Below are 27,910 nucleotides of genomic sequence, written 5' to 3'. Positions count from 1 at the left end.
AACATGCTGTTCCAAGGTGGTGTTAAAATGAGAATATTTTAACATGCCTAATTGTAGACACGAGGAAGGAGCAGTTACAGGAATGTGACATCCAAATAGGATGTAGTTTGCTTAAAAAGGTGTGGGGGGGGGAATCACAAGGGCAGATCAGATTTCACACTGTGCATCTGCAGAATACCAATGCCATTCTGGGGAAAATAAGGAAGTCTTCTGTCAATATAAGGGCCAGATCTGAGGAGAACCAAAGGATGTAAAACAGCTCTGATCTTGGCAAGGGGGTTGGATGTCTGACTGGAAGCATAATTATAGCAGAGGTACAAGACCTCCTTTACAGTCAGAACTTGGGAAGCTAGTCACAGGCCACAACAATTGGTGGTGATTAAAAGAAATGTCATCTCTTTCATATTTATTGAAAACATTTTTCTTAAAAGACAGTAAACATCTGCTGTGGAAGTGAGTGGCTGTGAGACGGAGCAGCGAGCAAAGATGAGGGAAGGCAGTGGTGTTGGAAGAACAAAGAACTTCATTGGCAGCTCCTGTCTAGTTTGCCCATGCTTTGATATTTCCCAACTGATTGTGAGATTTCCATACCAATTGTTGTATGAATTGCTCCTGGCTGACCTTACCACTTAGCCATCCCTAGTTGGCACAGCAGTGGGAGGAATTTGAATGAGCAATGAATAGCTTTTTGAGTTGGTTTAGGAAAGACGGTCCATGTGGTGGGATGGTGGCAGGAGGAGGACGAGGGATCAGGCGTCCTTCTGGTTGCACCATTCAAACATTAAAGCAAAAGGGCGGAGGATAGGGACAGAGTTGTTCTGCAGGTGGCTCCAGGCAGCTTTTCAGTACACTGAGCTCTCTTGGCATGACAAAAGGTACACCAAGCAAAATACTGTATCCTCTCAGAATGAGGCTTTACAGTATTGGGGAAATGGGGGGGTTTACCGCATGTTTTCTTCTGATAGCATTGTTTTTTTTCCTTCTGGCAGCAGGTTGCAGTATATGGAGATTGCTCCTGCTGTGACTCATTTATGCAAAAATTAAGCTCAAACCTAATTTTTATTTGTGTGCCTTAACAGGAGACTTTACAGAATATCAGGTATGTGTTGCTAAAAGATTGTCTATGTTTTGGTGTTGTCTGGTGGGGCAGAGTCTCCCTCAGAGATTTTATTAGTCTTCAGCCCATGGGAAAAATAAATTATAACTGCTTGGGGAAGTGTTCTCAGTAGCTGGACAATGGTGAGCTTGGAAGAGCTTTCTTGAAATTAATTACTCTTTTGTGGGTATCATCCCTGCTGTGGAGTCCAGAAAAAAGTCAAGGACTAAGTGATGGGCTGGTTTTGGCAAGAGCTGTCTGCATCCTCCGTGGGTGACTGAAGGGAGAGACAAAGTGCCATCCTCCGGGAGACCTCATGCATAAATGAGACTGAAAATTAACCCAAATTAGGGTGAAATTTGAGCTTGGAGGATGTTAACTGTCCCTGAGTAATTCACTGGAAGCAAAGCTTTGTGCAGGGCTCAGTGTTCCTGCTTTGGGGCAGGGGAGTGGGAACACCGAGGAGGGGCGGTGGCACAGCCTGCAGGACACGGGGAACAGCAGGACACTGGGAATAGCAGGACACAGGGAACAGCGGGAGGAAGTCTGCTGGCACTTCCCCCACCTCAGACAGCACCATCCTGTGTGTTGGAGCACAAGGGCCAGCCGGGTGGTCAGCCTGGGCTCCTGCAGGAGGGCAGCAGTGGCCACAGCCTGTGGTGCACTTGCACCTGCTCTTGGGTTGAGCTTGCCCAGAGCATCTCTCGAGCTTGGAAGGAGATGCTATAGCCTAACTGCGTTTTAGCACTTATTTCTGAATTGTCTTCATTACTGGGGACTTTCTGCCAGGTCCTGTGGTCTGCCACAGATGCTAATTTGTCATAGCCAAATAGGATTTATGCACGCTCCCCTTCCCTTCCCTGTGTAGGGGCACAAGCTCCCACATTAGTTCTAAGGATGTTTTGAGGGAACCAATTCAGCTGTCTGTGTTCAGAGCAGAAATAGTAATGCTCTTAGAGAAGCTGAAATGGTATCTTTTTTAGCTTTTGCTGTAATATAACCAATGCATGGTCTACAGACTAGATGTGACCCACATGGTTGAAGAGTACAGTCTGCAATGACATGGGTTGTGAAGGGGCATGAGGACAGCTGTACCAGTTCAGAGTAAATCCTGCACCTTGCTCAGCATCATGCCTCAAAAAGCTGTAGGCAGGCAGCTGTACAATTGTAGCTTGTTTAGGGGGCCTTCCAAACCTGATGTGATTTACCTATTTAGTAGCCCTGTTTCAAGTGCCCTCTTTCAAGTGCTTGTCCCATTCGTATTTTGACCCATGTAAGCTTTTTCCATACCCACAGTGTCCTTTGGCAAGGGCATCCAGAGGTCTATTCTGTGCAGGTGCAAGAACTGCCTCACTTGTTTTAAATCTGGGTATGTCCAGTTTTGCTTAACAGTCCTTAGTTTTTAAATTAGGAGAGATGATAAATGGTCAAATTCTTGACCATCCTTGCCATGGTATATATATTTGTGAAAACACCTTTACCAGATCCCCTTCAAGTCACCTTTTTTTTTTTTCCCAGACTCTGTTATTTCTGACAGCAAAGCCATTCCCTGGTGTTTATCATTGTTGTTGCTCTTCTCTTGACACTTTCTCAGGAGCTCCTGTAAGTTGAACAAACAATAGTGACAACAACAAAGCCCAGATGTGTGCTGTGTATTTGTGAAAGGGAGAAGGATCTCTTTGGAAATGTTTTCTGTCTAATAACTGTAGTCAAAGGCACAAAGTAATTTTTAAAGGAAATTTAGGATTAATATTGTCAGTTATTGACAAATGGTACTTTAGAGCTTCTCAGTGAAGGAAAACTGCTGTAAAGCTGCAGGGATAGAAATATCCCCTCAAACTATGTAATCTGTTTGGTGTTCAGCACTGTTAGCCCTGTGCTTTTAGAAGATATGGAAAAATACCGAGACTTTTTTAGTTGTTCTCTAGTGATTAGAGACCCCAGATAATACTCATCATAGTTCAAGTTTCTCCTTTAGATTAAAGGACTACGGGCAGTGATTATCGATATCTAAGGTAACTTGGTGCAACTGCTGTAGTGCCTTTGGATGTGGTGCAGACATAACCCATACAGTCCAAGATGGGAGAATATTTGTGCAAGAGGCTTTTCATCATTCTGTCATGAGTTTTTATTTATTCTTTGATCTGTCAGTGCTGTGGCAGTTTCTGTGTGCTCACATATCCTTTCTTTCATTACACCCACCTGTCCTTTGCAATAAGCCTTGAGTCAATGTTCTCAGCTAAAACTTTGCATGCTTGTTCTTCTGAAAGGCACATGAACGTCCACCTCCTTCCCAGAGGGTAAGTGGTTGGCATTTTTTGAAATGGGACATCTTCAAAGTACTTCAGATCAGACACCTGAAATGACCAGTTGCGTGTGGAGAACCTGAGCTCTGAGCTCTGCGTGTGTCTCTGTGGAAAGGTCAGATCTTGCTGTAGTTGTCTGAGATTGCTGTGAGGGTACAGATTTTGCAGCGACACAGTGTACTCAGCAGCTGAGCTACAGCACTGCTGGGTGAGATGCCTGGCTGGCAGGGGTACTTGATGCTCCTTTCTTTCTTGGAGAGGCATTGAAATCCTGGCTGTGATGTTACAAGGGAGACTTAAATGACTGTGCAGCTCTGACATTGCATTTTTCTCTTGCCTTTCCCTGGCTTTTCAGAGCTGTTTCCCATGACATTTGCAGTGGCTCTGGAGCCTGCTGGGCAGACTGGCACAGGGGAGGTGCAAGGATTGGACATCTGAGGTTCCTGGGTCCTGCACTGTCCCTTGCTGCTTGAGTCTGATCACCTGATTGCACTGTCCCCTCTTGCCACTGCTCTTACCCCAAGCACCTCCAGGGCTTGGGAGATGGGTAAGCTGAGAGCTGCCTGGCTGTTGTTTGCCTTGCTCCTAGCGCAACAGGCTGGCAAGAACAGTCCTGATCTGCAGGGCATAAGGATCAGGGAATGGCTTCCTCCTTATCGCATGGGATTTTGCTGTCTTTTGGAAAAAAAACAGATGCACAAACCTATAATTTCTTATTAATTTTAAAGTAGCACTTGGCTCGCTCCCTCCTCCCTATCAGCCCTTGTGTTGTCAGTAAATCATATTGGATTTGCAATTAAAAACCAGCTGTGCCAGTGGAGTACCAGCCAAATGCCACCATCACTGTCTCCTGGGTGTCCTAGGGAAGGTGTGGAGCACACAGCTCCTCCTGCAGTGAGCTCTTCTCTCACTTCAAGAGGGAATGATAAGAGTTTAAAATGGGATCTCAGACATGTTATTTTTGTTAATCAGAGTTCTTGCTTGCTAAGAAATGCAGTTCTTTTCTTAATACTGTGTATCGTGGATGTAGCAATTCCCAGAGCTCAAAAAATGCCAAACATCGTGCGAAAAGTAACTGTTTGAGGAGAACTTGTACTGGTGGATGTTTGCCTCGGGCTGATTGTTTTTCTACTTTCCTTTCTTGATTAAAATAGTTTTGGAGAAATATTTCTGCTTCTGCTGTTAGGGATATTTTTTTAAGTGTTTAAAGTTTTTGTGCCTGGCTGTGTTGGAGCAGGAGTTTGCAGCCAGGCACAGGGAACAGCACTATGAATGTGCTGCTCTCTGGAGACCCAGCCTGTTCATCCAACATCTGAGCCGTTGTGTCTCACCTCTGGGACAGCAACCAGAGCTTGCAAGTTGTAACAAACCCTGACTGTTTTGTCTTCTATCCATGCTGAAGCTGGGCAGGGCTTTTTCTGCACTGTCTTCTTCTGTCCCTCATTTTCTTTAGCTCCTGGAGCCAGAATGGGAACCAAGGAGCTCTTTGGCTCTTAACTCTCTCCCTTTTGGCTGCATTAGCAAGGTGCTGCAATCCAGTGCAAGAAGGAATAGAAGAGGAGGAATGTAGGAAGTGGGTCTCTTCTGCACCTAGAGGAGCACTCCAGGTTGTAGGATTGATGGCAAGGTCCTTAAAACCACTGGCAAAGGAAGAAGGAAGCCCATGTTAGTGCTGGCCATGAGGGTGGTGAGGTTTGACATCTACCAAAAATCTGTGCTGTGGGTCCCTGAGGTGGTGATCTTCCAGCGAGTTTTGGAATACCCATACCCATCTCTGATAAAATCATATTTTTCAACTAGATAGTTGGAAAATGCCTATGTAAAAAATCTAGCACCATGCTAAAAGGCAGCTAAACAAAGTTGTGCACTTAGCTGAGAGATACCTGAAGGAGTGTTGTGTGTGCAACTTCTAATTCCTACCACTGCATCTTTGCCTTGTGGTTCAATTTTAATTGTCATTGCAGGTGGGATATCTGTATGCTGTAGCAAGGCTACGTGTGTGTACAAAAATCCGATTATGAGCTGTGTTTAGGTGTGTAATACAGATTTTGTCCTTCCTGCTGCTTTGAAAACAGCACACTTCAAAGGCTGTAATATTTGCTTTGTCCTTTGGCCTTTGTGGGGTGAGAGAAGAGGCTGTCTGCCTTAGATGTGGTGGTTGTCTTTAGCAGTATCTTCCCCCAGCATGAAGAGATTGGTACAGCAAACAGTGGGGGAGTGTTTGCCTCTGTTGTTCCTGTCCCTGTTTGTTTCAAATGTGCTAGCTTTCCCCGTCCTCCCCTTAAATCACATTATTTCATAAAGAGTAAAAAGAAACATAATTTGGAGCCAGCAGCAAGCTGAGCCCAAGTTAATAGTTTGAATTGCACTCCATCTGTTCAGCTGCATGCCCTGATGGATGTGCTGAACCCATTTTTCACAATTTGTTTTAAGCTGCTAAGAACCATCCTTCCTGGCTCCAGTCCAGACTGGCTGTGGAGAAAAACTTCCTATGTGGACATCGATGTCCAGAGGGCGGGATTGAATCAATAAACCCCAGATTCAAGTCTGCCTCTTCACCTGCAAGATGCCCATTTTTGAAAGGTTAAATTCTTCTCAGGACTTGAGCATTGTTATTGAAAATTAGAGGAAGAGGGAACCCCTAACATACACACGCACAGAGAGGATGAAATTTGCAAACGTGATTATGCAGGACCTGCTTTAAATCGGCTTATTGCTGTTTTATGATGGCAGGCAAGCAGTCACAGAAGCCAGGGTGATTGGCCTTGCCATGTGTGCATGCTGCTGGTAACTCAATAACCTATGAACACCCACCGTGGTCTCCAGACCTCCAGCCTTTGATGTAGCAACAAACAAGATAGATTGCTGTAATTTATCTGGCCCCTGGAGGGCTGTGCTGGTAATGTGCCATGAGCCCAAGGGCCAGTCATCCATAATCTGTGTAAAAATCCAGCGGATCGCAGTCGCCGTGCTGCGGGGCTGTCTTTGTTTTGTGCTGCACACGTTTGTGTGTGTACAATGCACGGCACTGGGGCCTGACTTAGCCGCCAGGGGCAGTGAGCTTTGGTGTAATATGCCCACTCCCTCCATTAACTTTAATTGGTTTTGTTATGTACTAAATACACACCTTTCAAATAGACTTCGGAAGGCAGTGCCGGAAACATGATACTTCTCTGTGTGCCTTTACACGTGTGAGAGAGAATGGAGAAGGTGTGCTGGGTTTGGGGAAAAAGAATGGGATTTTGTATCAGCTGGAGCATCTGGCGGGGTTTGCTTGTGGAGGACGAGTGCCTGGGGCGTAGGAGTTGGGTGGCCCAGCAAAGGAGGAGAGAGAGTGTAGCCCCCTGGCTTGCACAAGGGAATAGAGTTGGAAAGTAAGAGTACTGAAAACAAAGACCTGTCACCTTGAGTTTCTGATTTGTTACTCCGTGCTGCATTACCCTTTCACGCCTGGATTCTTAACCCTACCAAACTAGGGATTTATGTTACCTCAATGCTGCTTCTTTCATGGGGTGTTTTTTAAAACACTTCCATTGAGTCAGCAGGAAGTCCACAGTGTGACTCAGGGGGTGCTGTGCCAGAGCTGTAAAATGGGGCGTGAGGACTTGCCTTGTCCACCATGGCCATGGAGAGAGCAGGATGGGTATATATGGGTGTAAATATGGGGATTGCTTGCCAGCCAGTAACACCGGGCTCCTCTCCTCCCACAGGCATGGCACTGGCCCAGCGGCAAGTGACGGTGCAGGAGGGACCCCTGTACCGCACGGAGGGGTCCCACGTCACCCTGTGGTGCAAGGTGAGCGGCTACCAGGGCCCAGCGGAGCAGAACTTCCAGTGGTCCATCTACCTGCCGTCGGCCCCCGAGCGGGAGGTGCAGATCGTCAGCACCGTGGACCCCTCGTTCCCCTACGCCATCTACACGCAGCGCGTGCGCAGCCGCGGCATCTTCGTGGAGCGGCTGCAGGGCGACGCCGTGCTGCTGCACATCACCGAGCTGCAGGAGCGCGACGCCGGCCAGTACGAGTGCCACACGCCCAACACCGACGAGAGGTACTTCGGCAGCTACAGCGCCAAGATGAACCTCGTGGGTAAGCTGTCCTGCTCGCGGTGGGGTGGCAAACCCTTGAGCCCCCCTGTGTGAGGTAGTTTGCGTAGGCTGTCGGATGAAAATCCCGGGAGTGGAGAGCAGGTGGCACGGCATGGATTGCAGGAAATCGCGGTATGGAGACACAGGAAACAGCCAGCTTTCTTCAGTAATAAGGCTCTTATAAAAATGAGACATCAGGCAGCACAGCCAGGCAGAGGAACGTTTGAAGCCATGGCTGAAAGCAAGGTGGACAGGAAACTGATTTATGCAGCGGGAAAGGAGCAGGGAGTCTATCAGACACCACAGGCCACAGAGAGGAGAGCTGTGTGCCAAAGGGGGTGAAATAGCTGAGCAGGGAAGAGAGGAGTGATAATGAGCACCACATAAAAGGCAACAGGAGAGATGGTCATCTTCAAACTCTTAACAGAGGGCAGTGCTGAATGCATCCTGAAACCAGCACACTGATCAGATTGACCTGTCTGTAGATAAGTGTGGAGAAGTTGGTTTGGGATTTATTTTTTTGGTTTGCGTTAGAAAAATCAAAACCAGGTTCTTTAAAATCTGAAGTATTTTCACAGCACCTCTCGGACTGGAAGATTTGACCTTTTCAAGCTTCAGCTTGCTTTCTGCATCTCAGAAGAGGGTTGTATTTGAAGTGTCTAACTCAGCTAACTGCAATCAAATAGCTTTCATCAAACTCTTTGTCTGAAAGACCCCTAAAAGAGCTCCTTTGCAACACAGTCACCCCGCTAGTAAATTTAAGTCCACAGACAGCAAGCAGGCTTGCTTTCCTTAGGAGTTGTCTGTGAGCCTGGAGCTTGGAAACCACTTTGACATTATCCAGTAGTGGTGGTGTTGCTGGTTCAGGCTGTGTTGACACGAGAAATCCAGTGTGATAGGAGCCAGGATATGATTTAAATCACAAAAGCCTTCCTTTGGGTTGAGCTTTTTCCCTCCAGCTTTCATGGCCTTGGCTTCTTTCTTTCAGAGGTGCCAGCCTGGCCACTCTCCCAGGTGAAGCTCCACAGCATGGGTGGAGGTGCTTATTTAGGTGCCTGTTTTCCCATCTGATGTCCATAAGCAGTCAGGAGGTAGATCCCTGAATATTCTGGTTTTTATTTGCAGTTCCGTGATTTGCTTTAGGTGTCCACATTTGCAGTTCCCACTGCAGTTTAAACAAGACTGAGTCAGCCCTGCTGCTGTTAAGTCACCTCGGGGAGTGAAACCCATTGAAACCAACACCTGCTGAAAAACCTGCCTGGGGGCAGGCTGGGGTTGCATGGATCCTGGGTTGCTCTGCCAGGGAGCTGCAGCTGAGCAGTCAGCATAATCCAGTGGCTGGGCAGTGGGAAGCTCCTCCACTGCTCCCCAAGGGTCTGGGGAGTCAAAGCTGGATTGATCTGCTTTTTCTCCATCCTACCCATTCCACAGCTACAAGCCAGTAAGGTTTGTGGCTCCATAGACACCCATGAGTAGTGGTTTGAGGACATTGGCTTTGGGGCGTACATGTGTCAGAGATACTCAAGAAAATTGATCTAAAGTAACTTTCAGTGGATTAGTTAAATCACATTATGCCCCTTCATGGATGCTTGCACTCGGGATTTTGGGCCCTAATTTGGTTTAGCTTAATTCATTTCTGAAAATTCACTTCGGAAATGACTTGGGGTCACTTGCATTTTAAATGTGTGATTCTGTGTAAGGTGCTTTCTGTGGTTTAGCCAAACTCTCACAGAAACTGAATTTTACAGAGTGCTTCCTGCAGTGACCTGTAGACAGCAGGTCCTTACAGAGAGCCTTCCCTCTGCCTCCCTTTCATGGGAACTGCTGCTGACTTCAGCCTTGTTGGACCCTGAAGTCCTGCTGGGGAAATGGGCTCCCCTCTCTAGAGCTGGGCAGGTCAGGTGTCCTTTCTGTTTTCCTGTTATTTTAACTCTCAACTACAAGGACAGAGTTTTTCAGGCTGTTTCCCTTTCTGCAGACAATATGCAAGAAGAGGTACAGAAGAGAGTTACTGTTCTCATTTTCTCAGAAAAAGAACCAAACTTTTTTTTGTTGTACATCCAGTTATGAATTTTTAATTGACTCATTAGATTGAGTGGTTCTTTTTTGGCAGCAGCAAAGCCTGAGGGGAGACAGGTTTGTTAGCATCTCTATTCTCTCCACTTAAGTGTGAAGTGGATGGGTTTGAAGCAGTGTTGATTTTAGACTTGCTGCTCTGGGACCTTGGAATTGTTGTGTCCTGTGGTTTGAGGAAAGAGCTGAAGGAGAAGTTTCTCCTCTTTTCTACCCGCATGATAGAGCCTTGTGATGGGGAGCTGCATGGACAGTGGTGCAGCAACATGCACTGGGGCAGCTCAGCTTGCAGCAGAGCAGCTGGGATGTGCTTGCTACTGCCATCTGAGCATTGTTGATGGCTGTGTCTCCAGGGCTCTGGGGCTGCTAAAAAATAATCTTGTCAGCTTCAACAAGGTGCCAGTTTGGCTTGAAAGTACACTGCTGTCCTCCTCATGAACAGCAGGCATGGTTGGTTGTCCCTCTCCCATTTTAGTGTCACCACTCCAGATTCCTTTTCCTTCACTGAGATTTTGGCCATGGTCTAGTACCGCTTTGAGGACCTGATGTCTCTGATGGCCTGCAGTAAGAAGTGCTCCCCAGGCACTCTGTGGGACTCTTATCTGAATTTAGGCATGCAGCACAAGTGCTAATCTCACTGAAGCTAGGAATGAGGCCAGTCATGTGGTTCAAGGGCCATGTGCCATGCAAACGTGTATCAAGGCTTAATCTTCTTCACCAGTCTTCAAATTCCTTCAGTTGCTTCAAAAACAAGCCTTTCTGCATCTTCTCATCCCCTCCTGGGCTGCACCTTTGGGAAGATGGAGTTATACCTGGGCAGCAGGATGTGTTAGGATAAGAATTTAGGACGTCTCAGACTGAGTTTCAGGTGCTGAGGGAGGTGGGGAAAACAAAAAAGGGTGCAGCTCTTCACGGTGTTGTGGAGCCATGGTCTTGTGATTGATTTATGAGAAAAGATTAGCCCATGTACAAAGTCTGCAACTCTGTTGTCTGCCTCCAGAGTTCAGTTCCCTGAGGCTGACAAAAAATTGCTGAGGCTAGTTCATGCTGTTTTACTCAGGGTGGCAGGAAAAGATTTTGGAAGATCTCATCTCCCACCCATTTAACATAAGACTCACTGCCTCAGGTGATGATTCCTATGTTCAGGCGATATCTGCTATCAGAGGACAGAAAAGGACAAAGGACTGCTCTGGAGGGTAGTCCATCTTTTTTTTTAAATTAAGTTCACCGTTCTCTATGTTGACTGAAGAGAGATCATACATGTTAGACTCGAGCTAGGCAGTAGTGGCTGAAGACTTGTCTGCTTTTGGAAACCTCCCCCATCCGGCTTCTGAGCAACTGCTGGGAATTTTGTCTTTGTGGTTGAGTTAGAAAAACACTTGAGCATATTGAAGAAGGGAGTTACAAAACTTAAATTGGATTGATTAAATCATGTATCTGGGGACTATGCACACAACTGTATTGGGGTCCTGCTTGTTGCTGGCTGTGAGGGGTATGTGGGCTGTTCCTTCAATTTTTTACCAAGTTAAGGACAGCAAAGGATTTGCAGGTGAAGCAAAGGATTTGCAGCATCCCAGAAAGGCAGCATCACCACTGACAAGGCAACAGTATTTTCCAGATTGTCATTGGTATTACCCCTTCTCTTAATAACTCTTGAAATACGGGCAGAAGAGGAGGTTTCTGTGCAGAAATTTAGGTGGTGAGGCTGCAGGAGTGCTGTGCCAACTGAGGTGCTGGTTTGTGCTTCTCCTGTTGATGGGTAAACTTGTGTTTTGCTGCAGGGTAGAACTGAGCACATGGCAGTTCTTTCAAAGAGCGTGAGTCACTGCAAATTTGTACTCCACTACATCTCTGCAATGAGTTGTTTGTGTGCCTGTACCCTTACTTAGATAACAGTGAAGAGGCCCAGGTCTAACCTCTTCAGAAGCTTCAGACTTTTATCTCAGTGTTTTTTCATCTGTGCTCCCAAAAACCGTTGAGATCTTTTTCAGAGGAAGTGATTTGAGGGAAGAAATCAAGCTTTGAGGTTTTTCTTAAACAGGTAGTGATAGAGAGGGAGGAAAGGTTTCAAAGAACTTGAGGGGGTGGAAACTCTTTTGGTCTTTATTTTGGGGGAAGCAGCTGTACAGCATCAATCCTAAACAAGTTAAAGCAAAAAAATTAAAGGGGATGGGAAGAGACCACAGTCTCCACGGTACCACAGGCTGTGAAGAAGCAATGTCAGTGCAGAACTGAGAAACAAGAAGCACTCAGGTGCAGCTGCCTTTGCAGTGGGCAGGAGTTGCTGTGGAGCTGGTAGTGCCTGCAGTGATGGTCACCAGGACCTTTTTCCAGCCAGGCTTAGGTCACAGAAGGCAGAGAGGCTTCACACTAGCTAGGTGCTGTTGAGTAGCTTCCCTGTCTGCCTCTAAACCTGGCCTCACTTCTCTCTGTTTGTCACTGGTCTCATCCTGCCTGGGTAGGTTGGTGCCTTGGCCTCTGCCCTGTTCTCCCATGTCCTGCATTACCTGTGATGTCTCCCAGGGGCTCTGTGTGGTTTTCTGGCTGGCAGCACCATTGTGGTGAAGTTTCTACACCGTGACAGGCTTGGGAATGGTGGTGGACAAGGGCATTTTTGGGGTGAAGAGCCATCTGCCTCCCTGCCTGAGGTCAGTGCTGGCTGTGGCTCTGTGTGGTGTGGTCTCATCACCTAAAGCTGAGCCACCCATGGCACTTAAGCTCTCTGTAGTACTCAGTCCAGGAGCATGTAGACCATGCCTTTAGGAGCTTGTCTTTAGGATCCTCTGTGCCCTGCAGCTGTGGCATGGAACTATGTGGCCTCTTGCAAGCCTGTACCTGGGGCAGGGAGGATATCTGTAGGTGTATCTGAGAGGCTTTGGTGCCACAGGAGGTAGAAGAAAGATTTACGCAAGCCAGATCCTTAAGACTGGAAGGAAAGGAGCTGTGTGTCGCAGACAAGTATTCAGGAGAAGAAAGCAGGTCTTTTTTGTTGAACTTGCCACAAAAACCTCTGTAATCTCTGCTGAGAGTGAGTGTGTAGCAGGCAAGAAAAAAAAAGAACTTTTATTATCCCATACCAGCTGCTGCTGCTTGTTGCCAGCAGCTTCCCTTCTTTTTCATCAAGCGCTGCCATACGTGATCTGTCTGTGCACAGAGTAGAGGGAGAAAGTCACGTCACAGTTTGGATTTTGGAGAGCACAGTCTGCTCCTGGGAACCTGGACGAGAGCAATCACTTCTCTTTATGTGGGGCACATGGAACTCGGGAGCTGCTAGTTTTTTCCAGCTGTCAGCTGGGCTGAAGGTGGCTTTGCTTGAGGCAGGTGTCGAAGAGAGAGATGGCAATCTCAGAGACAAGGACCTACCAGTTTTGATAGAAGTCTTTGGGGCCTTTTCTTCCTGTGCTGCCTTTTTCTTCTTTGTCTTCACCTGAGAGACAGGGAAAAGTGTTTGTCACTGTATTTGAGCGAGCAGCTTGTGTCCTGGGGAGACCAGGCTTTTTGCAGATGGGCAACAACAGGGCAAAAAATCGAAATAGGCAGTTCAGCCTGTCCTGAAAGGTTGCACAGGCTTCATCTCTGGAGGGTTTCAAGACCTGACAGGATCAAGCTCTGAGCAGCCTTGTCTGACCTTATAGCTGACCCTGCTTGACCGTGTAGCTGCACTGCAGACCCCCAAGGTTCCTTCCACCCTGAACTGTCCTGTGATCCTGTGATGAGCTGCTTGGCTGCATTGCAGAAAAGAACCATTGTTAGGCAGCAGTTCGGAGGTTTGGTGCTAAATAAAGGAGTTTGGAGGGTGAGAGCTAAATAATGGCACAACACTGATGATCTCAATCAGGTGAGAACAGCAAAGACCTATTCTACATCCTCAAATTCTATTTTTTTCTGGCATATTTTTTATGTTTCCAATTGTTCTTATTTCTCTAGTGAGGTTGCAGGAGTTTGCCTTTATTGCTCTGCTCTGGTGTATAAAGGTGGAACTTGGAAATCCTAAGCACAGGTGTCCTAATCTCTCTGAGTCTGTCTCGGCGGCTTGGCTACCTCCATGAAGGGTGTGTGTGCCTTATCTGGCCAAGCTGTGTGAGTTAACCAAAGTGAGCTGTTGGATTGGTGTTGTACTGTGAGAGTTACATTCATCTTCGCCTGTTTGGGCTGTGCTTGTTGTAGTAATTAGCTCCCCAGAGGAGTAAAATGTCCTTCACTTTCAAATTACCCTTTAGTTGACATTAAAAAGGGATTTTTAAAAAAAAATCAAATGCCGCCTTATAGGTGGTCCTTTGCAGCTAGACACGGTATTTTGTTCTTACTGTCCTCCTGTACATTTCTAATTCTCTCTGTAGTAACCTTCACAAAAAATTTGACCTATGCTCCTCTGCTTTTCCCTTCTATTCCTGCTATGGATGGAAAGGAAGTGTTTGTCTGTTAATGGGGGAGGAGTGAGGAGGGGTAAACATATTTACCTCTGGCAGTTCCTATGGCCACAGCCTGGGGAACTGCATCCAGTTAGTGATGCTGCAGGCATCGGGCCCTGTTGTGCTGCCAACTTGCTGCATGTTCCTGGATACGGCGCTCTTCATCTCCCTCACCATTTTCCAGCTGGTAAAATTAGGGATAATAGCACACAAGCCTTTTACAAAGTCTAAGCTAAATAATTGTGATGTGCTTTGAGCTCCTCCGATAGCGGGAGTTGAAAACAAAGGCTTATATTTCAGCTCTGCCTGGTAATAATGCTGAATAGGATTCATCTCCTGTCCTGCTTAGTCATTTCTGCTATCTTGGAAGTGTAGCTGCCTAAGCTCACCCAAATTTCCCCTTGCAGGAGCTGTGAGGCTGATAGGCACTGCCAGACTGGGGGGCCAGTGATCTGCAGTGCCGTGGGCAGGTATGTGGGAGCCAACCCTGTGCTTTAGTCATGTACAATCTGGCACTGAATTGCCTGGGCTGGTTGTTTCCTGTGCTTCCTGAGCCACTCTTTTGGAGATGCCAGCCAGGTTAGAGCTGATGGTTTATAACAGAAATCTCTGTTCGTGTCCTTGCATAGTGGGACAGGGCTCTCTCATTTTGGGTGGCTTTATCTCATCCCCTGATACTGTATTTTCCTGCTAAACACTTCCAGTTCCTCTTGTTTTGTTACATTATGCCATCTCTTACTCTTTCCTGTTGGAATTGCTTGCCTGATTTTCACATTATTGTTGTATTACATGACATCACTTCTGTACCTCTGTCTGTGGAGGAGAAATGGAACAAACTGTGGGCAGACTGTGCCTAAAAAATGGATAATCCATTGTATCCACTCTTTTGTTTCTTTCTTCAGGGTTTTCTTTCCCCTCCCTCGCCTTTCTGCCCTGTCCCTCGAAACCACGAGCAACTTGGTGGCATGACATGCTTTGTGGGAAGGGCTCTCAGTTGGGGAACTGATTCTTTCTGGGTTTTTTTGTGCCATCCACCTACCCATTTCTCAAAAACCTGGCATTAGACACATTTGGAACACATCACTGTATTCCATATGTTTTTCCTGTATTGTCCCCTTGGAGGTAGAGGTACTTTTTTAAATTTAGCTAGCGTGTGGAGAACAATTACGATAAGAATATGTGTCCTTTTTTGGACATATCTGTACAGTTGTACCCAGGCATTGTAAGAAAAAATGTATTATAAAAGGCATTTCTAAAAATGTAAATTAGTATAGCCTCAGGCAATTGCAGAGCCCTCTACTCACAGATCTAGGCTTGTCTTTAAAATGAACCCTCTCGCTTCCAGACTTTCTACGTCCCTTCTTTGTCAGGAAGGCAGGTGTGGAATCCCGAATGCTGGCTTGCCTTCAGACTGTAAAGAGCTGCAGTGTTTTGCTTGGGTGGGTTTCTGTGCAGAGCTGAGCCTGAATAGTAACATCAGACCAGTCAGCTAAAATGATCTTTGAAAACTAAAGCAGTATTTCCTGAAAAAGCCTCTCTTCTGAAGGCTCGGAGTCGTGCCCTCTAGTCTGCTCTCTGGCCATGTCTGGCTCCTCTCAGGCATCCCTCAGGTTGATGAGAATGTGGCACTTGCTCTTTGCTGAGCCCTTTGCCTCCTCAGTGTCAGTGAGGCTGGAGGACTTAGGGTCCTCTGCTGCACTGAGAGGAGTTGCTGAAAACACAGCTCTGCTCAGACCAAGTGACCTTTTTGCTTCTCCTGCTGGCTCTTCCCAGATGCTTTTCCAGCTCCTGGTAAAATGAGATGTTTGGTAATCATAATTGTCATACTTGTTTTATAGGATGCCTCTCAGTCTGTCCCTATCAGTAGAGGAATTGGTGGCATAGGCTGTTTGTGTATATTGACATAATGTGCTGAGAAGAGGTAAGGGATGCAAAGGTTTTTAAGCAGGATAGAAAAGTCTTTAGGCAGAGATCCTGGTGCGTTTGAAAATCATCTCTACCACAAGTGGGTTAGTCAGCATCCTTAGTTAAGCCTTGGGCAAAAGGTTTGTCTGGTGTTGAAAACAGTTTAATGCTATCTCCCATCCTGAATTTAACATTTCCTCCTAATGTTCTTCGGGCAACCCCCAACCCTTTGAATGATTACTTTATCACTATATGCACAGCTAGGAGAAGCTCTGGACCAAAAAAAAAAAAAAAATTGCAGCACACAAAAGGAGAGCCAGAAGGAGCTGGGCTGGGTCAGGAGGGCAGGTGGTGGAGCCAGCAGACTGTAATGTGGCATGGGCAGAGCCTGGTACCTGCCTCCTACCTCCTGTGCACTCGGCAGCTTTCCAGGGGCTGCCTTTCCTCGCTGGAGGGGAGCTCAGGGACACCCATCTCCTCCACCTGCTCCTCCCTGCCAGCGATGGGCACTGAGCAGCCAGCACAGCCCGGTGGCTCCCTGGCAGGGGGACCTGCTCCTGTGTCTCTGGCAGGGCCTGTTGGCATTTCTGGCAGCCTTGCAGGAGTGCCGTGTGGCGGGGGAGAGGCACCAAGTGTGCAGGTTTCTGTGCTCCTGTGCCTCCAAAGAGTCTCTCAGTGTTAAGTGGGGAAAGCGGTGGCTGTGAGCGCAGCTGGTAACATATGGCACCAGTCCCCTGCCTTAGCAATTGCTCAGTGAACTCTGAAAGTGGAATATGGTCCCCGTGGCTCCAGCCAGCTGCAGCACTGAGAAATCCTGCAATGGAGCAGCCCCTTATCTGATTACCACCAAAAACTTCGTGTTCCACGTTGCTTATTTTTCCTGCTGTGCCTCCCTGGGGAGGTTTTTGCTGTGCTTACTCTTCCTCCCACTCCTCTTTTTTTTTTTTTTTTTTTTTTTAAATTCATTTTCCGTGGAGGATTGCTTTATTTGTTCTTTAGCTCCAGCCCCTCAGACTTGGTTGCTCTGCACTTCTGTCGCTCTGCTGCCCTGAGAGGCAGGGGCAGCTGTTTCTGCTGGTGGTGCTGATGCTTTCCTTGGGTTGTCTTGGAGAGCATGTGGGTCTGGTGATGAGCAATGGAGTCCCCACATAGCAGAGGAGAAGTACAGCATCCATTGCACAAGCTCAATATCTCCCAGCAGCATTACCAATCTACATCAGATCCTTTTTGTCATCTCAGATAAGATAGCACTAAACTTGAAAGCCTACTGCTTCTGTCCCACCCCTAGCTCCAGTGATTTGGAATCCTTATCTCTAATTCAGAGATGTTGCTATTGAGCATCCGGGCGGAAAAGGGTTGGGGGGAAGGGGAGATGGAGAGATTCCTTCAGGTTTAAAGCTTCAGAGGGTTTCTGCCCTTCTGCTACACACAGGAGAGGGAAAGCAGTTTTTTGGTGCTTCTCAGAGGTAGGCTTTGGATCCCACAGCAGCCTATGTACCCTCATTCAGCCCGGGCAGGACTGGCCTTTCTTCCCTGTCTCTTCAGCTCCAGGTGGTGCAGGGCTTTGCTTTATGTGCTGAGAAGGAAACCTGATCTGCACTGGGACAGAGCTGCCCCTTGGTGGGGAGAAGCTGGGGAGAGAAATTTTCCATCTTGATTCTGTGGCTGCCCTGTCAGTTTAGCCCTCTAACAGTTTTACAATCTTTATCTGATATAGGTTTAAGAGGATTTCCCTGGGCGCAGTGGGATTATTATAAGTCAGAGAGCAGTCTCCAGCTGATATTCCTTCGGCAAGTATTTATTTTAAGTGGGTTTAACAGTATTTAATTTAAAAAAAACTTTCTGGGTTTGGTGGGGTTTTTTTTCATGAGTTGTAAGTAAATTGTTTGTGTTATCAGAGAAGTAGAGCCTGAGTAAAATGAAGAAATGTATTACTGCTTTCCAGGCTGGGGGTGGTGGAAGGAAAGCAGCAGCTGGAGGTGGGGAGGATAGAAGATAAAATAGTAATGTGGTGGGAAACGTAACATTATTCCATGCAGCACTGATTAGTAATACTGCCAAACAGCTGTTTATAAATGGGAAATGTAATGGGAAGGAGGGCTGCAAGGAACATGAGAGTGCTGCAGGCACCGCTGGGTCATCATATGGGGAGGGGGTGGCTTCTGTCAACCTTATATCTGCCCCCTGGGGTACCAGGGGCTGTGCTGCTACAGCTCCCATGGGCGGGCGGGGCTGGGGTTGTCACATCCACCCTCCCTGGCCCTTGTGGGAGGGTTGTTTTTACACATAATGTGCTCCCCCCAACTTAGGTGTCACCTTCAGAAAAGGGGGGCAGTGGCGACCTTTGGCATCGGGAAAGCTGTGCCTGTAGGAGAAAAATCTCCTTTCGAGGCACATGTGGGCTGTTTCTTTATCCTGTTCCCTCCCTCTGGCAGGCTTTATTGATGGCAGACGGCTCTGGGGCTGGATGTGTGTGCACACATCCAGAAGTCGTGCTGTCTTAGTGTGAGCCGCCTTCTGGCCACCTGCACCCCGGCAGCATCCTAGTCCTTGGAGTATTTCAGAGGATGCTAATGGAATGGGATTAGCCGCCCCACTTGCCCTTGCCATCCACAAGAGATGTTTCTGGAGAGCCTACAAAGAAAAGCCAGAGCTAAGAGGGCAAACCCGAACAAAGGCGCTTTAGAATGCGGAGAGAAGCGTGATTTTTACCCTGAGGAGGCAAGAGGGGGGGCTGCTCTGCTCCCCATTTGAAGTCTGAATGAGCCTCTGCCTTAAGGGATCGTGGATGACTGAGTTGCTACTAATGGGCTGGATGCCCTTCAGTGTCTCTGCTCTGCCCTGCTCTGGTTCCTTGACATTGTGCTTCAGCATATTGCACCCTTCAGGGCTTTATTCCTTACTGCTTGCAAGTTAAAATGATAACTTAGGGCTCTCCAAAGAAATTAGAGCTAGGGTTGCCTGCCCTGGGGAAGTGTGTCATGGCAGGCAGGGTTTTCTGGACAGGAATGCCTCTCTGTCTTAGGCATGATGTGCTCTGTGCACTTAACTTTCTCAGACCCTGTCATCCTTCATTTTTATCTGCCTGTTCAAGAGAGCAAGATTTTTATAAAGCCATTGCTTACCGAAAGCATTTCCTGATTGTAATTTATAATGCCAAACATACTGAGGGGTGAGAAGGTTTGGAGAGATCAGTTTCCTTTATGGCATTGCGCTGCTGCATGGAAGTCAAGAGATCCCAAAGCAGCAGGTTACTTATCAGAGGGTTAATGTTGGGCTTTCTGTCCACTGAAAAAATGCAGAAAAATTGCATCAGCATGCCACAGATGACCACAGGTGCTCTGGCAGTCTGTTGTCACCTTTTGAGCTCTCTCAGGTGTACTGATGCCACCTGTCCACAGATAGGACTCCTTGCAAAACTGCAGGTGATGGTTGTGCCTGATGGGTGGCCCACCTGCCACTGTAGCTGGAAGGGGGAGCAGGCAAAAGCATCCCTTTGCATTAGGGGCTCCTGCCTGCAGTCAGAGTCCTGGGGTGCAGGGTGAGCTGAGCCAAAGATGTGGCTGCTGTGGGATAAGGAGGAATTATGGGGCTCCTACCCCTGCTGGGGGAAAGGGAAGGTTGTGGTCATCCCAGTGCTGGGCAGTGTGAAGGAGAGCAAATGGAAACACATAAGGCAGAGTGAGTGGGCTGAGGGAGTTAAAGACAAGGAAAAGGTGAGAGGAGCAAAGAAATAGAGCTGAAAAGGGAGCAGGAAGAAAGGCAGGAACAGCAGCACTGGGAAGGCAAGAGGAGGAGGGAGTGTGGAAGTGGCAGGTGGAAGACCTTGGATGGGAGTTTCTGTGATGCTAAGAGCGACGGGGTGTGTAGGAGGTTGGTATCTTGGAGGTACTGAAGCAGGGCAAGGTTGAGTGGGGATGACCAGGGTGGAAAGAGTGGCCCTGCTCCCTCCTGCAGTGGGAGGAAGCCCCAGAGCTGCCAGAGACACCTCTTCATCTGGCCTCTATCTACAGGGCTTTTCTGGGGGCCCTTCCTCTACCCTTTCCATATGTCCTTTGAGTGCCCTAGGTGCTGTTTGAGGCTTTTGACTCCAGAGCAGACAGTAGGGGTTTCAGTGCTGTCTTCCGTCAGGGTTGTCAGGATGCAGTAATTACCTTTGCGCTGCTGCCTCCTACCCTTTATTCCTCTCCCTTTGTGACTGGGATGTCAGAGGCAGTGATGGTGCTTTGAGGAGCTCGTTTTGAAGTGACTTTGTGAGTCACAGGGACTGGTGAGCAGTGGGGAGTGAGAGGCTGGTGCCCAGCACTCTCAGATCCTTCCAGCTCCCGTGTGTCTGGCCAGAGCAGTGTGTCCTGTATGCCCATCTTCAGAGACACCTGGCTCTCAGATCTCATCTGCTTACAGAGGCTCCTGGTGAGGCTTTGATGTGGATGGAAGGAAGAGGAGAGAAGGAACCAGGGCACCAGAGGCATCCTGGGCTGGGCAGCAGTGCAGTGCTTTTGGGTTGTGCCCGTGAGGCTGGGCTTAGCTGGAGCCTGTTGGTGTGAAAAACACAGCGCCGGCTCAGAGTGCTGCACGGGTGCTGAGCTGCCCTGCAGGAGCAGTGGGATGAGTTTCTGCAGGCAGCCCTGTCACAGACCATCAGTACAGCAAGATGGACTTGCTGTCTCCTGTGATATGTTCAGGCCACAGGATGCTCTGGTAGGGCTAAATCAAACTGGATGTCTGTGGATGGTTTGCACTAATGAGATGTTTTAGATGACACGTGTGCCCCCTGGAGCCGCTGCAGAGCTCTCTCCTCCTTGGATCTCTCACTGAAAGGCTAGAAGGTGCTTTCCATCACTGCTGAAGTGTCATGAGTTTGGGCCAGGCACCACAATCCCAGTCCTATTACTGGTCTGCTGAGCTGTTGCCCACAGGGCCACCCATCCTGTCCCTTACTATCTTCTTGTCGAAGTTGACAGGACCAAAATGTGAGTCCTCCTGTTGACTGCCAGGACTTAGCACTGCTGTTGAGTGCTCAGGGATGCTGTGTGGAGCAGTAGGACAGCCAGCCAGCCTGTCTGTGAAACCCCTGTATGCCAGCCAGAGCAGAGCCTGATTAAGCTTATGAAACCTGACAAGATCACAGCCCAAGGTGGTATTGCTGGAGGCTGCTTGACTGGGAACCGTGTTCCTGTTGCATTAGGGATATGTCTCTTGAAGCCTGTCATGACACACAGCTAGCCCCTGAGTAGGGAGCACGTGAACATCTCTCACAGTTGTTATCCTGCCAGCAGAGTGCAGGAAGAGCCTTCTCCCAAAAGGAGCACTGGCTGCATCTGCTTGCAAATGAGGAGCAGTTCCTCTTTCTGTGCTGAGAAATGCCCATCTCAGCTTTGAATGGGTGATCCCCTGAACAAGCAAATGCTGGCCAGGACACTGCTCCTCCAGCTCTGCAGGTACAGCAACCCCTCCAGCTTGGCTGGTGTGTGTGTGTCCCCAAAATAATCAGGCTTTGTGATCTGTGAAGGACATGCCCATAGCCCTGCTGTTCCATCAATAACCTGTGTCACTTTGACCCCAGACGAGGAGCTGTTGCCCATCTGTCAGGGCATGGCAGTCAGTCCCCGACAGTGCTGTGTGCTGCCTGCTGTAGGTCTGGGAGTTGGCAGAGCAGGGACTCCTGCAGAAGGCTCTGTGGTCTGCTCAGCATCAGCTAAAATAAGCTCTGAAGCAATGCGTCCTGTGGTACAACCTGGGTGGGAGACTACCTGACTCACCGCCTCTGCCTAGCAGCTATTGCAGGGATCTTCGTGCCACTTGTTGTGGATCTGCATGAAATCAGAGGCTTATATTTCCTAGCAATCAGTATTTCTCACGCAGGCGCTGCCCTCGGATTCCTCCTGGTCGGATTTGTGTTCGTCTGGGAGAAGCAGCAGCAGCAGCTTCTTAAACAGACCAGCTCTTACGCCTTTGTTTCCTTCAGCCCCACAGGGTTAATCTCCTTCTTGGCACCTGATTATTTGCTGCTGCAGGGTGTGTGCTTGAAATTCTCATTTTGCTGGCTTTAATCCCCATCTGGGAGCTGTGTCCAGGTCCCAGGGGCTGGGGGTGGGTTAATACCTGAGCCCCCCCGAGCAGCTCAGCTGCCTCTGCCTCTCCCCACAGCTAGTGGCTTTCAGGTATCCCCAAGGGAGGTACTGAGGTGAAAGGATAATTTCCCAAATGGTTATTGAGTATTTTGTGTTCCTTGTGAGGCTGGTAAGCGTTGGTATTGCTGGCTTAGGAGCAATCCAGCTGAGACAGGGATGGGGGGTGTCAGGGCTATGTGGTCAGGAGAGACATGGAGCTTCCCTTCTCCTGCTCTTGCTGTGAGCTCCTCTCCTTCACCTCTGAAACACATCAGGCATTGACAAAGCTGGCAAACATTGCTATATCCCCACGAGCCACCAGTTTCTCTCACCCTCGTACATCTTATGCCTTTTTGCCTGGCACTTCTGCATATATTGGCGCTCAAAACTTTTCAAGCCACTATTCCATCTTGCTGCTTTCTCCTTCCACCCCAGAGATGCCCATAATTATCTTTTCAGTGTTCCTCTGCCTCCCACTTGCCTTGATGCCTGGTCCAGGCTGTCACACTGTCCCCTTCTCCTCTTCCAGTGTCCTTTGGGGCAAGACCCTTCCCAGTGGAGCTCAGGATGCTCTGTCCCTGCCCCTGTGCTACCCCTTCTCCTCCAACCCCATGGGATGCAGGTCTGGTCTCCCCAGCTCCTGCCCCAAGTTACCCATTGTTGTTTAGGATGCTTGGTTTCCTCTCCCTTTGGTTTTCCCCCCTCCAGGTGCTTCTGTCGGTGTGTAATTAGCTGGCACAGCAGCGAGGAGTGGCTCCCCGGGGTGCTCTCTGGCTGACATGAGCAGCAGACGGTGACTAAAGCAGAGACAGCTCAGCGCGCGCCGCGCTCACTTTGTACCTCTCGTGCTCCTGGCTGCTGCTGGGAGCTCAAAAGGGATCGCAGATGTGGAATAAACGGGAGAGCTTTGAACAAGTGGCACTGTAATCCCTCCCTGCCCCCGCCCCTCTACCCCCCTTTTTTGCAGACATTAGTTTGATTAAAATTGCATGAGCCCACACACGGGTGTATTTTATTTTATTTATTTATCTCCTCCTAGTGAGAGACTGGTTTGAGGTCTGTTTTGTGGGAAAGCAGCCGGAGGGATGCTGGGGAATTTGGGGAGTTTTAAAACAAAACTTTCTCTCTGCGGAGCTCGCGGGCAGCCGCTGTGAGGCTGGTTGTACTGGTGAGACCTGCTTTTCCTGTGGGATGCTAAACATGAGCACCTTCTTCCCAGCAGAGCCTGAGGTCCTTGCTGGTGCTGCCTGGGTGTGTGCTGGGCAGGCAGGAGCCCCTTCCAGCACTGCTGTAGGGCAGCAGCAGCATCTGGAACGGTGCAGTAGGATTGCTCCAGCAAAACTTCACCCAAGGCTTTCCTTCCGATTACTGAGCACATCTCCATGGCTGAGGGTGGGTGTAAACAGCCAGTGTAAAACCTAGGTAACCGTATTGGAATTAATTCACAGTATAGATGAAACAAAAATAGATACATTCTTTTTCAGCCAGGTTTGTGCCTCGCCAGCTCAGCCACAAGTAGAGTCTTCACCACCATTTGCAGCAGACGTCTGTCTCCTCTAGAAATGGTAAGGAGGCATGGAGAGTTAGATTACTTTGTTCTGCAGTCCTATTCCACTCTGTAAATGCAGTATTTTTTCCAATACTGTGGTAGTGCTATGTCAAAACTCCTTGGTGGGCATTTATAGGATAGGCTGTCTTACTGCCTAACCTGGGGGCATGTACGGTTCAGGTTTTGCATGTTTTCCTTGTTTTGGGAAAGAAAGATGCTATTTATTTCCCTTCAGGAGGGTTTACTTTTAATGAAAGCTTTGCAAAGTGCAGTATGACTCTCCAGTGAGGGCTCTGTTGCACTCCAAGCGTGGTTTCCTTGTCTGTATCTTTGTCATGCCCTCCTTGTTCCTCTGTGTTTTTCCCCAAGCAGAGCAGCGAGAGAAAGGGGCTGGCTCCCTAAAGTGCTTATCCCAAGGCATTGTGAGCTGTGTGGGGCTTTAATCTTTCTCCTCAGACATCACTCTGCAGCACAGGGCTCTGGGAAGTTGGGCTGGGGTAGCTGGCATCCCCGCTGGCTGCTCGGCCCTGAACTCTTCCAGCTCAGCCACTCTGTCAGGTGCACAAGCCCAAGCATTTTTCGGAAGGTGGAAATGTGGTGGGAGCTGTATCCTCCCAGAAGGAGACAGCTCCACAAGAGTCCCTGTCAATGCCACCACCCACAGGTCTTGCTGCAGGGCGCAGTTCCCCAGGTTTGATGGGAGTGTGACCTGCAGGACACAATTCCCTGGGTTTGATGGGAGTGTGGCTGCTTGCCTTCCCCATGGACTGGAAATCTTTGCTGGCTGGTAGGGGTTAGCATAACAAAGCGTCAGGTGAGAGGGAGGCATTGAATTTCAATAAACCAGCAACTGGGGAATGAAATCTCCTTGCTTCTAATTTGAGCCCAGGCGTCCCTCTCACTTACCTTGGAGCAAATCTGCTGTAATGCATAGGAAACAGCTCAGCAACTGCAGCTCTGGCTGTCATTGAGGTGCAGGCTGAGGTTTATTAAAGACCTGCAGAGGTCTGTAAAAAAAAATTTATGATCTTCTTGGGCTTAGTCATTGCAAGTTAAATATTTGAATAGGTAGGGGCAAGCGTTTTGCTGGAATTGGATGATCCCTTTCATATTTATGTTTGGTTACGCTTGCTCCGCATGTATTTGGATGCTTGGCCAGGGGCGGAGAGGGAGGTGAAGGATGAAAGGGACTTAGTACAGAGAGGGGAAAACAGGAGCAGGGAGTGATTAGAATGGAGAAGAAAGCAAAGGAAACTACTGAAGGTTAAAAATAATAACAATTAGGCTGGGGGGAACCAAGAAGAGGCAGAAAAATAAATCGGGGCCTTTGAAGAAAAAAGGGGATAGACAGTGAAGCCTTTTATTAAAATCTAAATGGCTGGCTCTGAAGATAAATGAGCTTGCAGAGAAACAATGAAAGTAATAAAAAGTGGAAGACAGGAAGGAGGGAAATATTTAAGAGGAAAATGAGAGGTTTTCACAGGTGTGTGCGATTGAGCATGTCAGCAGAGATGCTCTGTAATCTGCTCTAATAATGTGACAGCTACTGGGGGCTTTGGAAAAACAAACATAGCCCAAACCTTGCAATTATTTTTTTCAGTGAGGTGAAGTTTCCTGAGTGTGTAAAGCTGACGGTGTCCTCCTTTTGTGTATCTCTGGGGCTGCAGGTTACAATCCAGCCTTGCCTTTCTGGGGTGTGTCAGGAGCTGCTGCATGGACAGTAAGCAAAGCCTCTCCCAGGGCACTGCTGGCTTTTGTTCCAGATGCAGGGAGGCTAGAGAGGCAGTGATTCACTACTTGCCTGGGGTCACACAGCCAACAAGGTGCTTCTGCCACCAGACAGCAAAGGAAAGGGACTTTGATCATCCTTTGGGAAAATCTGCCGTTTTCCACCCAAAAGTGTTGTGCTGCAGGGGGCTGTTTGCCCTGATTTGGTCTCTTTAGCTGTGTCGGTGGAGGTAGTTGGTGATTTTGGGAAAGAAGGATCATGGCACCCTGCTTGCTAAGGAGGAGCCAACCCCCTGTTGGGCTGCTGTGAGGATTTGTAAGGTGGTCACCTCTTTTTATGTAGGTCCATGAGTGGCAGTGCACAGCAGAATGGGGAAAGACTGAGTTAATTGACTTTGCTTTTCCTCTTTTCCCAGTGGAGGAATTTCTTTATGGTGTGCCTGACTCCAGGGACAGTCTCACTGCCATCCACCATCCATGCATGCGTCAGTCTCTCTGTGGAAATAACATTTCCAGGAGGCAGCCAGTGCTGCATGGCTCAGTGGAAGGTCCTGTCTCAAAACCTCTCTTGAGCTGTGTGTTGGTCAGCAGCTGGGGCAAAACCACAGCAGTCATCATGAACTCTAGAGGTGGAAAACAGATATATGACTCCTTTCCTTACAGGAAAAATGTTGAATCACAGGGGCCTAATTGCTGGAAATAAATGCAGGGGGAAAAAAAGGTAGGAGGAGACTGGTGGAGGTAAAACTCAGCAAGCCAGTGCTGTTAGCCCCTGTTAGGCTGCACATCCACCCACTCTGTCTCCACTGCTGTATTCAGGGTGAGCATGACACATTTCTGGAGGATGTTCCTGCCTCTTACCCACTCTCAGCCTGTGTTTCCACAGGGAAACATCTTGTGGGCCGTAGGATAGAGCTCCCAAGCCAGACTTTCCCAAAGCCAATGGAAGGCTGTGCTCTCGATGCTCTCAGTGTGGTGGCGTGCACCTCAGCAGCTCTGTGGATAAAGGAGGAGCATTTGTCAACCTCTTAGGAATTTAATCTTCACATTTTTGTCATATTGTTTCTGGATACTCTTGGGGCTGAATTTGCGTTGGTGGCACGATAGGAATTGGCTTTTCACTTGCAACATGTGAGGTGTGAGTTTTGCATTTGATCTGTGTGTCTTTTCCACGATCTTATTAGCCCCCACCCCTTTGTGGATACCCTTAAATTCCTGAAATTACCAAGGTGAGCTGCATGGATTAAAGTCTGCTACAAAAATGTTTTAACAGCAAGGATAAGAGGCTGCATTAGTTTAACTGAAATCACTTTGTGTGGATTTTTCTGGCATAAACCAGACCTTAATAGATCCAGAATGTCTGAGGATGATCGAGTACTCAAATAAACTTGCAATGAATTTCATGGGAAAATAGCTTTCTGTCTCTTTTATGTTTGGGTTGTTTTTTTGGTATTTTTTCAGTGATGGCTAGAAGAATGAACGTTTTTCTTAGACAAGGATGTTTGGTTTTTCGCTTTTTCAAATCACTCCCCTGCTTATTTCTTTTGAGGGAGCAGTGTGCAACGTTGCTGTATAGTCTGCTTTGCTATAGAGTGGTGGCATTTCAAAGAACCAGGCTAAAAGAGATGTTTGGAGCCTCAGGTGTGGCCATCTCAGGGCACAGATAGTCTTTCCCAAGGAATTTCTTTCCAAGTGTGCCTGTTAATGGGAACAAGCCAGGACTTGGGAGATGTAAGAGTCCAACTGAAGCTCCCTTCGCTTATTCATTGATTTCCCCAATCTCCCATCCGTGCCGTCATGATTCCACTAGTTCTTCAGTCACCCTTGAGTTTGCCAGGGCACAGGAGACTTGAATACCTAATGTGCTCAAGCATGGGTTTTAGAATAAAGAAAAACCCCAAAAACAAAACAACCCCACCAGAATAATTACAGAATTACAGGAAAGAAAAATCCTTCATTACATTTTAATGTAATAGAAATAAAGGAGTAGTCTAAAGCTCTTTTCTTCTTCCTTTTTGAAGGTTGTGTTTATAGGAATTTAGCTATGATCTGGAATACGATAGCCTTTAAAACTGTCCTGCTTTGTTACAGGGAACAAAACAGTGATAAGCAAGAAGGGAGGACATGTCCTAGCTATGCCACAAAACAAGGCTCTTGAGTCTATCTTCAGTGGGTTTTTTGTTTGGTAGGTGAGTGGATCATCTGTTTTAGGCAGGATAGAATGTTGATACCAATGCTAACTGATGGAGATTTTTATAAAAGAAAGAAGAGTAAATGTGGGCAGAAGAGCTAGTGAAGTTTGGTTTCCTGTGGGTTTTGCTTCATGGTTGAGTTGCTAAGTATCTGATAAAGTGCAGTCACAGCTTTTCCTTCATTGCCATACCCCCATGGTTATCTTCCAGGTGACTTCTTTGGTGTCTGAGGGCAGACCAAACATTTCACTGTTTACCACAGAGAAATACTAGTATGTGGTGGGTATCTCTTCTGCTTCTCCAGCTGTTTAATGAAACCCGTGAAACTTATTCTTGAGCTGCTACCTATCTCTCTCTTTGAGAACTTCAGCCATTCTCAAAGCAGTAGCCACTTGCTAAAGTTAGGTGGGAGACAGGTGCACACACTGCACTGTCAGGTGGTGCTGTCT

The 27,910-nt window shown here is 48.0% G+C and overlaps 1 protein-coding gene across 8 annotated transcripts in view; it reads left to right on the top strand.

The window, feature by feature from the left end:
* Nucleotides 1-27,910, top strand: part of IGSF3 (immunoglobulin superfamily member 3) — a 171,064-nt gene that overhangs the window by 99,439 nt on the left and 43,715 nt on the right. For all 8 annotated transcript variants that reach the window (XM_085076058.1, XM_085076068.1, XM_085076076.1 and 5 more), the window contains one exon: nucleotides 7,113-7,490. In XM_085076058.1, the coding sequence (XP_084932184.1) occupies nucleotides 7,115-7,490 (376 nt within the window). In that variant the 5' untranslated portion in view covers nucleotides 7,113-7,114. The remainder of the gene's footprint in view (nucleotides 1-7,112; nucleotides 7,491-27,910) is intronic.

This window comes from Lichenostomus cassidix, chromosome 1, assembly GCF_008360975.1.
Source record: "Lichenostomus cassidix isolate B80296 chromosome 1, HeHo_3.0, whole genome shotgun sequence".
Lineage (NCBI taxonomy): Eukaryota > Metazoa > Chordata > Aves > Passeriformes > Meliphagidae > Lichenostomus > Lichenostomus cassidix.
This window is presented reverse-complemented; position numbering and strand designations above follow the sequence as displayed.